The 11,622-nt window shown below is 38.9% G+C and overlaps 1 protein-coding gene across 1 annotated transcript in view; it reads right to left on the minus strand.

Annotated features, from left to right (window-relative positions):
* LOC146307221 (uncharacterized) overlaps positions 1-8,229 on the minus strand; it is an 80,274-nt gene extending 72,045 nt beyond the window's left edge. The window contains exons 1-7 of the mRNA XM_084747450.1: positions 8,151-8,229; positions 6,531-6,667; positions 6,151-6,270; positions 4,370-4,486; positions 4,096-4,282; positions 2,293-2,458; positions 1,982-2,204 (exon numbers count right to left, since the gene is read on the minus strand). Coding sequence (XP_084603576.1) covers positions 1,982-2,204; positions 2,293-2,458; positions 4,096-4,282; positions 4,370-4,486; positions 6,151-6,270; positions 6,531-6,667; positions 8,151-8,229 — 1,029 coding nt within the window. The remainder of the gene's footprint in view (positions 1-1,981; positions 2,205-2,292; positions 2,459-4,095; positions 4,283-4,369; positions 4,487-6,150; positions 6,271-6,530; positions 6,668-8,150) is intronic.
* Positions 8,230-11,622: the final 3,393 nt, after the last annotated feature.

Here is an 11,622-nt window from a genome sequence, read left to right on the forward strand (position 1 = left end):
TAGTTTGGCTCTCTGTAAGTCATCCCAGTCAGGTTCATTCACAGCAACCAACATGAAGGGAAATACCAGATTAGAAGAGACAGAGTACACTCCAGTAACACAATATGTTCTTTCAGGAGCAGGAAAATAACAGTCGCACAGCACAGTACACTCTTTATATAAATCTGTATCAGCTGTTGTGATATTTCAACATGACCTCGCTCACTTCAAGCTATGATGCTGTAGGTACCCAGTTTTGCACGTCCAGGGTTCCATGTCATGTTAACAGTAATAAATATGACTTTCAAAATAATGCCACAAAAACTAGTTAGGCTATATTAAGGTACCAAAATTCCTTGGTTTAGGAAAACATCATGGGTTGGGTTCAAATAATTGCTTTAGTTACATAAGAAGTTATATAACTTATGTAAATTACTTTGCACAAATTATGTAGGTTCCATTCTGTTCTATTCCATTCCATTAAATTGCGTTACGTTACATTACATTACAAGACGTTCTGTTTCGTACATTATATTACTTACATTATGGTGCTTATTTAATACATTTTGTTACTTGTGTTATGTTACATTATGTTACATAAGTTATGTTGTCATGCGACATTACATTACCTCAACCTTACCTCACCTGACTTGAATTGACTTGACCTTATCTTTCTAGTCCACCTCCATACGCAGAATTATACAACGTCACCTGACTTCAACAATGCATCAAAACATAATTTTAGTGGGACACCTCCAGAAATGATGCTGGTGGCTTAACTACGTCATCATTGTTTGAAGGATAATGGCGCTGACCAAGCTGCTGTCATTGTAGTGTTGGGAGTGAGAAAGGTATTATTCATTTACTTTATGAATCAAGCTTACATGAAGTTTAAGCAGCTGCATTAAATGTTTTTTTTAAAGCTACATTAAGTCATGTTTGGCCATTAGACAGCAGGACGAAGCGGGACAGAGCGAGATTCTCACTGCACTGCAGTCTTAACTAATGAAGTTATTGATTGACTGCTTTTCATGTTTTCATGTGAACAAAATTCATAAAACTCTAAACAAAACATGTCCTTTAAAATACTGGGGAAAATAAATAGTCATGTCTGCCTGCTTTTGCAGGATTTAGAAGCAAAAACCATTTGCCTTTCATTGTTTTTGAATTTTTTATTTTATTTTTTTTTTAAGGAACCCAGTTGTCAACTCTGTAACTTAAGATCATGGACTTGACAGTAAACAAGATGTCATGTGATTCAGGGGCAAACTTTTTGTTTCCAATGCATTGATACAGCACTGCATTCCAATTTCTTTGGGAAGAAAGAAAACAAAGTGATAGCAGTTGCTTTTGTCTGAATTAGTGAACAGCCAATCACATAAGTAGCTCTGCCCTGCTTGTCTTGAGAAGGACTGTAATGAAAAGTAGAATTGTTAAATACAAAAATCTATTTAAAATGTCCAACAATGTTTCTGTGAAAAAAAGAAATGTATTATTTCACAAGTTAATTATTAATTTATATGTTTTATCTGTATTCATTCATGGTCATAGCTTACCTCTCTTTATTAAATCATTCAGTTAACGTGTGTCTTAATAAAAATGCAGAGGTGATGGTCGACATAGAGATGTCCTGGTATGACTGGAAACTTTTCTTCATCTGTCTCACATTTTAAAGTAAGGAGAAACATTTATATTCTTCATAATGAACTGTGAGTCACTGGAGAACCAAGTCTAACCAGCAGAGCTGAACTTAAAGTGATGCAATAGGCAGACTGATGTCGTGTTTGTAGCTGAGTCCAGAGGCAAAGGTAGAGTAATGTCTCTTGAATAATACAGGACAGAGAGATATCAGGCATTCTCACACTCGGGCATGTTGGAAAAAGAGCATTTCTCAGTGCTTGGAAATCAAAGCTGAGCCAAAAGCCAAGCAGCCAAGTGAGAAATTCTTCTCATATTGGTCTGTCCATCTTGTCTGGGCATGAAACTGAATCCTATTACCAACCTGAAAGCTGCTTTTAAAGATGACTCTCTGCTCCTTTTCTTTAAGACTGGTGGTGGTGAACATGACAGTTTTGTCCTTCCCATTTAGAGTCACTGCAGCCTGGATCTGCTTATCCTTAGACAGCACCCTCCAAAGGTCAAAGTTCAGCTTGCTAGATGACCCCTTTAGACGCAGGGTGGATACGAACACGTACGATGGAGGGAGGCCCTCTGGGAAAATCTCCCTAGTATAAGAACAAAGTTAAATAACTAAATATAAACAATAGTTGATGAAATGAAATGCACAAAATGTGAAACTTTAGAGAGTTCTACCTGGTATTCTCAGTGATGTCTATGGAGGCAGTCAGAGCGAAGGCTGACTCTGAAGTCAGCGAGCCGGGGATCTTCTTGGCTTTCTTCTGAACGTTCATGCCCAACATCAGCTCAAAGCCTTTCTCATCACGAGACGCCACAGGAATTCGTGTTGGGCACACAGACTCTAGAAAGGAAAAGGCCTTTTATTCACACAGCTACTTCCACTTTGGCGCTCCGCTTTAGAACTCTGCTAACTGGAATTGGATGAAATCATTTTAATTGTGCGGCTGTTCTAGACGTTTTTTTGGCCTCCATCAACTCCTGAGAAAAATATCTTGCTAGCTTACTTTAGCTGTTCGCTGCTACATTTTCTACTTTCTTCAACAGCCATAAAAGCATTAGCATTATTTGCTAACTGTCTATTTGCTGTATAACGCAGTTAGCAAAAATGTAGTTTTTCAAAGCTTTTTTTTTTTGCTGTGCCATAAAACAAAACAAAACAAAACAAGTTGAAAGTGGCTAATTTATTTTTCACTGTGGGCTCATACCAGTTATTCCCTTTCATATCCCAAATAGATCTTTTGCCACAGCAGCCATTTTGGCAGGAAATAGCTGGGTAAACTGTCCGGCTACATTAAATGAAACAGGACCTTAATTAGTATCATCAGTAACATCTGTGTTCCTTCTGCTATCTCATATCAATAGGACTGCTGTGAAGGTCTGTTGTGAATAAGAAGCTAAAAGGATAAGTAAAAAAAAACTTCTACCAATACCAGTGAGGTTCCTTTTGCTAAATGGTACAAGTCAAAAACGCTATAGATATCAGCTCAGTCAGTCACAACATAAGAAAAGCTAAAGAGTTGCAAAGTGGGAGGAAGAATTGTTGAAGAATTTCTATGGACTGCATCAGAATGAAATTCTTTGAGTTGAATCATCAGTTCAAAAGGTCACTGATGGTGTTAGAAAATATCTGGTTCTTTCATCAGAAATTGAAGGTACAAGCCTTTGTAGATAAAAACTTTGGGGTAGAAGTGAAATAAGACTCCCAAGGTCCGCTTCAGCAAGAAGCATCTGGATTTTTACTGTCTCCAGCTTAAACACTCTTTTCTGGGTCAAGTTTGGGTGAATTCAGTAACTATGGCACCATCTTTTGTTCCCAGCTGCAACAACAAATCATTTTGAATTTTTTAACCCTCTGGTTTGCACAAGAGTTATAATAGTTTTCTATTTTTCATTCATTTATTTGTATTTTATTTTTAATTCTTACTTTAAATTCAGTTTAAGTTTCAAGTTAGTTTCCAGAGTGGGTTTGCTTCTTTAAGTTTGGTTTTTATTGTTTAAGTTATTTTATTTTAGTGCAAGGTGGTATTTGTCGGGTGTGGAATTGAAGAAGTTCAGAATAGGCATTACACTAAAACACAATACTTTGAGTTGGGGACTGACATCCAAGTCTCAAACATAAGCACAAATGCCTCCTTAAGTTTGTTGTGTTGACAAATTTGACTATATTGACGAATACTACATGGTACACAATATCATTTAAATTATTTTTTTTCCCTAAAGTCTAGTGTTTATTTTTATTTCTATTAACTCAAAAGTTTTTTCACTCCTAGTTTTATTTTTTAGTTTTAGCTCACTATAATTAAAACCTCGGTTTGCACCTCTGACTGGTTTCCTCTCTGTGGCAATGGCAGCCAAAGTTCATGGGTGTTGTAGTATTTAGAGCCATCAGCCATGCCAATTCTGTATCACAGTTGAGGAACTGAGAACATGTCTGATAAAAACAAAGGTCGAGAGGACAGATGAATTAAATCTCCTGACCTTCACAGAGCTTTTGCTCCATGGAGTCTCTGATACGGTCGATGGTGGTGTAATCTTCAGCGTACAGGACGTAGGTGGATGATGGTTTATTGGCGATGGACACCAGCTCTGAGGTGGTGATCTCGCTACCAACTCCCACAGCGAATACTGTAATGCCCTGAGCTCGAGCCTCCATGCTGGCGTCCACCTGAAGAAACAGACGTCTGTGGTGAACATGAGTCTCCCGGGGTTGAGAGGCTTTACATAGTATTTACACGGGAAAACTGACATTTACCACGTCATCCTGAGATTTGCCATCAGTGACCACCACGGCGATGCGGTTCTTCACCCGGCTGGCTCTTTGGGAGGCGGAGAACACGTGGTCCACTGCAAACTTAATGGCCCTCCCAGTCTGCAAAACAGTCAGAAAAACAGTCATGACCTGATGGTGAAATTAATGAACTGTTATGTTCACCAGCTTACAGCTAATGACAGCTGCATCACATCAGAGTGCATCAGATTGCAAATTAATTTATATAAACATTTTAAAAAAAAAAAGCTTTTTAAATCTCTATTAAAAAGGAGAAAATAACAGCAGTAAAAACTGTTTACAAACATGCAGCATGTCGAATTCAAAGGGATGGATGTGTATTCCAGGAGCATGTCATATGAAGTAAAGCAGGCAAACTTAGTGTGCCTGAATGTTTTTTGGACCGTTTGTGTGTCTGTGGTGTTGCTGTGTGGTCATGTTGCTGCAGATGCACCTGTGGTGAGTGGATGTTGGCACCATCAGACCTGCAGCTCCACAACCAGCCTCGGCCTGCTACACTTTATTAGTTCCTTGTTTCTTTTGGATGGAGTACTGGAAGTAGTGAAGATTTTTATAGCACATTTTGGGAGTGAGGTCTGTTTTATTCGTCCACCACTCTACTGCAATGTGGTGTTTTAAAGCAGCCATTCCAAAACACTGGATCGGGACCCACAGGTGGGTCACAGGGGATTTTATTTGGGTCCACAAATAAATAAAATACTATAGAGGAAATTCTGCAAATTTATCTGCAGTACACCTTTGATGAAGCATTTAAAATGCATATATTGTTTTACTGATGAGAGGAAAAAACAAGGGCCTGTTAATTTTATCAAAATGCACTTATTTTGTCTCATTTATGAAGTAGACTATAATGTCCTATGTTGTTTTCCTGATGAAAGAAAAATAACTTCATTTCTTAAGTTTTAACATGTGTATATGTTTTTAAAAAAGTGTGAAGACAATATAGGGTGATGCGAAAATGGCAAGAAAATTGGTCAGGAATGTTCATTTATGCACAAATTAACTCTTACCACGCTTATTGTGACATGGGTTCCAATTGTTTGTCATTTCATAAAATTGGGTCACCAGGAAAATAAAGGGTTAATTGGCATTCATCAGTGTGACACAACAAAACACACAAACTAACCAGCCAAGGCAGCGGTAGACCAGCAACTCCTGTCTCATGAAAAGAGCGATATTTAGCTTAAATAACGATGGTTTCCCATCCAAAAAGGCTGTCTGACTGCAAGGTAAAACAGCAAAAATATTCTAAATATAGTATACACTGATATGAATCTAGCGTCATGTTGACTTGTCCACCAGTAGAGAGACTGACCTCTGGTGGTCCGTGCTGCTCACTACAGTGCATCGACTTTAATACAACATCTCTGTATCAAATTATGAGGACCGTCTCTATCTTAAACAGTATTGAAAATTATATTGTCAGGATTTCTTTATACCTTGGTATAATATAAAGGTAATACCTTGATGCTACCAAAGCTTAGCGAAAAGCAAGTTTTACTTTTTAAGAATAGATGTTTTTTAGAGCCATTTCTGTTTCTGGTGCAAAGTCACTCCTATTCCAGTTTGGTGACTCAATGGCTGCACTTGAATCTGCATCTTAATGTTATTCATATATTGATGTGTATGTGCATGTTAACATATTCAGTGTGAACATACAGTGTGATGTGGTGTGCTGTATACTTTTTCCATCTGCATGCAAATGAGAGTTGACAGAGTTGTAAAGAGAAAATATGCTGTCCTGCCTGTGTGTTTCCTCCCAGGTAGGTGATGCTCTGTATGGCCTGGATGAGCCGAGATCCACTCTGATGTTTCCCCAGAGGAATCTCCAGACGAGGAGTGTCGCTGTACTGGATCACAGCCACCTAGAGTACACACACACACACACACACACACACACACACACACACAAAGCTAATGGAGCTGTAGTGGATATTCACTGATGCTCTGTGACACTCAAAACGGGCCAAAATGCTGGAATAGTATGAAAGCTGGCAACTGACACAAACAGTGATAATCAGATGATGGTAATGAAAGTGGCCATAAACAAACTCCTGCTAACTGCAAATGGAAATTACAGACTCAGTCGGTCAGTTCGTGCTCGGTACAGTGTGGTTTATGTTACCTGCGTGTAGTGAGAGCTGATGTCAAACTGGCTGGTGATGTTGATGAGCCACTGCTTGGCCGTGTCGAAGTCAGAGACGCCAACACTCCACGAGCCATCAACTATGTAGACCAGGTCATTTACTGCGGTGCTGCAGCCTACACACACACACACACACACACACACACACACACAAACAGAGAGAGAGAGAGAGAGAGAGAGAGAGAGAGAGAGAGAGAGAGAGAGTGATCAAAGAGAAATATCTTAAAAATACAAACTGGTTAAACTGAAAATTTGCAGTTTCTCAGTCTCAGACTCAAGAGGTCAGTATGTAACACTGCTGTAATCTAATGCAGTGTTTCACTAATTTTTTTCTTGGAGGCACTTTTTAAAAAATGACAAACCATTCTGAAATTCTATACATATGCATAAGTTTTATGCATATATGCATAAGTTAAGTTAATTGTCTTATATAATTGTTGTAGGTCTACATTGTCAAAACAAAAAAGTTGAGAAAAAACAAACTTTCAAGGCAACGTTCTGCAACAGATTTTTGAATTTTGAGCCCTAAGTTTTGAAAAAGTTGTACATAATTTCAAATCTTTTGTTAAGAAAATTAACTTTTCTTCTTTGGATAAACTTCGATCTTTGTGTTTCAGAAACGCAAAAAGTTGTATTTAAAAAATTTATGCAGTAAATTCTTTTGAAAGTGAATAACGGTTAAAAACTTTAATATTTTCAATTAAAACCATTTAATTTTCAGGCATCAAAATAATGATAAATCACAGCATACTGTGACCAATTTTTGAAATACATTTCTTTTGAGTTTTTAAAACTGAAAGATTCAAGTTTATCTAAAGAAGAAAAGCAAATTATCTCAACTAAAGATTATAGTTCAGCAAAACTTTTTAAAGTTTATTTCAAAGTTCAAGAATTTAGTTTGGCCCCAAAATCTATTGTGGTACGTTGCCTTGACATGTTGTGTCAACAGTACAAACTGATTCTTACTTTCTTTGACTGTAAAAATATGTAGCCTGTACAATGTGTGTTGTAGCCTATGTCTATGGCTCTGTACCTAAATTTTGATGTTGGCTAGTCTCTTGGGTGGATGCCAAATCAAAAAAAGGAAAGTCCTCAGGGAAAAGAGAATGTAATAGTTGCAGCTCCAGACAGATTTTTATCTTTTTTTGGCTAAAAAATGTAGCAAGCGCTGCAAGCTAGTTCAGGCTGCACCACAATCACACATGACATACCTCTCACTATAGTACAAACCAAATGCACCCTTCCAATCTGGGGGTCTACTTAAACCACTAAACCTCTCATCTCTCCCTCTGCCTGTCAGGGGCCATTGCAGCCCTGCATCGGCGTCACCGCCTGCTCATTCAGCCCCACCTTGACCCCAGCATCCACCCGCAGGCTCCGACAGGTGGTCCAAGATATGTGTTCATCACTCCTCTATATCTCTATGTAAACATAATCCGTTCTGCTGCTGCAACGAACATTTTAAAACATGAGTTGTCTGACTGAATGGCTCAGTTGATCATAAAGGTTGCAGGCCCCTGCTAATTTAGGAATTACCTAAATTATGCATTACATTTATCCGAAAGTGTTGCTAGTTCTATCCAATAGAGTAATCCTTACCTGCTCGGACATCGTCCTCCTCTGCAGCCTCCAGCGGGGTCAGCAGCAGCACAGCACTCCATACTGACCACAGCAACATGGCTTCATAGGAGAGCGGTCCACCTCGGTCCAGTCCAACCTGACTAAAACAACAAGGATTTAAGAATGAGTACGAACAAGTCGACTGGTCAATCTTACGTTAACTTTAAGCTATGTTAGACTTGGCTTTGAATCCATTATGCATTGAAATGAGATACTTTTAATTTAAAAGACGATTGGATGACTGACTGATTTGGGATCATATAACCAGTTAAACAACATGCTCATGACTAAATGGTTACAGGTACAGGTTGTTAATGAAGTTTGTGGTTGATGAAGTTTTCCAAACTAGTTATTCAATCCCCCCTTTTCACTGAACTGATCGAGTGTATGCCAACAACAGTTTCTGAGGTTTTGTTTGATTTATATCCAGGATCTGGTCTTAGTAATGCAAGCAATACAGCCACAATGAGAGCCACTGAGAGGACAACAGAAAGATCTGTATTTACGCTTACTTTCATACTAAAAGCTGAAATAAAGACCTATAAACCAGTCAGCCCCTCTTTGCTACAGACGAGGCCTATGCTGGTTTCAGTCTCCTTTTCCAACTCTGCATTTCAGCTTTGCAGCTTCCATTTAAATGCCACAGTGAAAACAAGAAAACAAGTCGAAACTTTGCGTTGTTGTGTACTCGTGTATAAAAGTTGCGTGTTTCTTTCATGTTTCTTCAGAATCAGGCAAACAGGAATCCGCAAAAAGAGACTTTTATTTCCAAGTTTAGGTCCTGAGTTTTTTAGTTGCTGCTTTCTGCAGGCTGCTGTTCCTGGAAATAACTGGACAAAGAGTTAAATGCGAATAATACGGCTTGTCTTCAGAAAAAAAATGTCTGAAGTCTTGAGAGTTTGTGTTCAGCATTACAAATATGTATGCACAAATACACATCATATGTATAGTAATATATGTATGGGTTTCTACAAATTAGAAACACTCTTTTCAACCATTAATAAAAGTCCAATTAATATAGTGTTATGTTGTAATGTTGAGTTGCCACATACAGTATATGATATATGGCTTGAGAATGACGGCCTTGTGAAATCACATCTGTCTTTATCTCTCCACTGTTCTTCTCTCCTCTCGTCCTCCCCCTTCTTCTGTGAAGTGCTTTTGTGAGTTTCATGTTGTGCCATGCGACATATGGTTGAACTAGTGTGTTTTCTGGGTTGAGTTTGCAGCGCAAACATGGTTCCACCGACCACAAGGCTGGGCCGGAGAAAATAACAACGTGAGCACTATGCCGGGACGGGAAAACAGAAATATAAACATGGCAGAGTGGCTGCAGTGTGCTGGCAGAGCTCAGGCTGTAAAGACAGGGGACGATCAGTCAGCTGAGGAGAGAGAGCAGCTACCAAGTCTCCTCCCAACTCCCGTAACTCTCTTTTTTTCTCTTTCTTTCTTGTTTGACTGCTATTATAGAATCATATTACACCAAGGTTCTGCCAGTAGAAACTTTGAGGATTTATAAACCCAATTCACCCCATTCTTACACTGTAGGTGCCCCTGTACAGTCCTTTCTGGAGGCATCCCTCTAGCATTATATGTTGATGAGCTGTCTAAGACAGGTGTCATTGTATAAAGTGAGCTTAAGTCCACATATGGAAGAGGTGTGACAGTGTGTCAAGCAGCACATGACTTTCACCCAGGACTTTTACCCTTTTTACCTTATGTAACCTACAAAAGTTATTATCCCAGCTGGGAGGGGATCATGTAATCGCTTCTGTGTGTGCTTGCATGCATGTGTGATAGCTGGAGAACTTCAGTTTGTCCGCAGCTAATCTTGCATACTACCAGACCAATCAGCCTAAGCCTCGTGACTGTATACTGAACGACCTCTGTGATTCAGAATTCTTGAAAAACATTTTTTATGACTTTTATGTCTTTATGTTTTTAAGGCCAGAGGCATTATGTTTCCAGGTCATCCCATTCTTGTAAACAGGATATCTCAAAAACGCCTTGAAGGAATTTCTTCAAACTTGGCAATAAAGTTCACTTGGAGTCAAAGATGAACTGATTAGATTTTGTCACAGGTCAAGCTCACTAAACACAGTTTTGGTCATAACTCAAGAATTCATACACTAATTATCTATGTCATAAGATAAAAAGATGAGTTCAAGAAATTTTATATCCAAAAGGTCAAAGGTCAGCATCACTGTGCCATCGTTTCTATCAGTCCTCTGTCCTCCTCTGTGAAAAATAGTCTCTAAGTGAAAACAGCAGGTTTCTCACTGGAAATTATTCATTGGAATCACACATTTATTGTGAGAACTTCTATTTTGCCAAAAAATACGCTTAATACCTTTTATCAAATTCCTTCAAAGTCTTCACTACATGCATTATATGAGTGTGGACAGACATGGATGTAAACTGTAACTTGACTGGTTGGTGGAGTCAAGCTACTGTGGGGCAGTAATTCTGTGTTTGACTGCTCTATTTTATATGACCATTGACAGCTGACCTCTCACTCTTCTTAACCAGTCACTAGAGGCCACAAGTGATCTGTTTGTGTCCGCACCAGAGGTGGTGCAGCCAATCAGTGTCCTCGGAGGGACTACTGGCAGCTACAGGTGTGGTTTCAGTTGCACCAACAGCGAAAAGCGTTGATGGTAACAACTTGTTTTGAACAAAAAATAGCGGCTCCTGAAGAGGTTAGAGTAGATACTGTGTGTGAGAGTATTTCTTCATTAAAAGAAGAGCAAAGAACAGCACTGAAGGCTTATAATGCTGGAAAAGATGTTTTTGCTCTTCTTCCAACCAGCTTTGGCTTCAGTTCAGTGAGTTGATCTGACTGTTCGAAGTTAGCCCATGTTAAACATGACAGATGGTTCATCCAATCACCTGCCAGGGGTTTTCTTGAAAGTGCCCGCCCTTTTCCAAACAGTTTCTATGGACAGATGGACAGTCCATCTGGTGTGTCAGGTTGGAAAGTCTACCTGAATGCTGCATACTAATTATTGTTAACTTGATTGCACGTGCAAAACTGATGTTTCAGGAGTACCCATAGTGTCATAATTTGAAGGGTAGGACCGCTGACCAGGTTGTCTGTTGGACAGCTGGGAGTGAGAACATGTTGCCTAGTTAACAGTACAAAATATAATAATAAAAATGTTATTGTCCCTCCAACACTTACTGCTCTACTAACACAACACAACGCAAGACAGGAATGTACATCACCAGATCAGTTTCATGTGCACTTATTCCAGTATGGCCTTATTAAAACATCTATGGTCTGATATCTTTTTTTTCACACACACTAAAATAGAACAATAACCTCTATTTCAAACAGGCATATAAACATCTGATGGAAGGCAACATCTGCAACCACTGATTCAACTCATAAACCATCTTACTCCACTTAAGTCTTTTCCTCCGTAGTGTCTGTGTAGCTGTTTATGGTTTG

Source organism: Lutjanus erythropterus, chromosome 21 (assembly GCF_056507025.1).
Source record: "Lutjanus erythropterus isolate fLutEry1 chromosome 21, fLutEry1.hap2, whole genome shotgun sequence".
NCBI lineage: Eukaryota > Metazoa > Chordata > Actinopteri > Lutjaniformes > Lutjanidae > Lutjanus > Lutjanus erythropterus.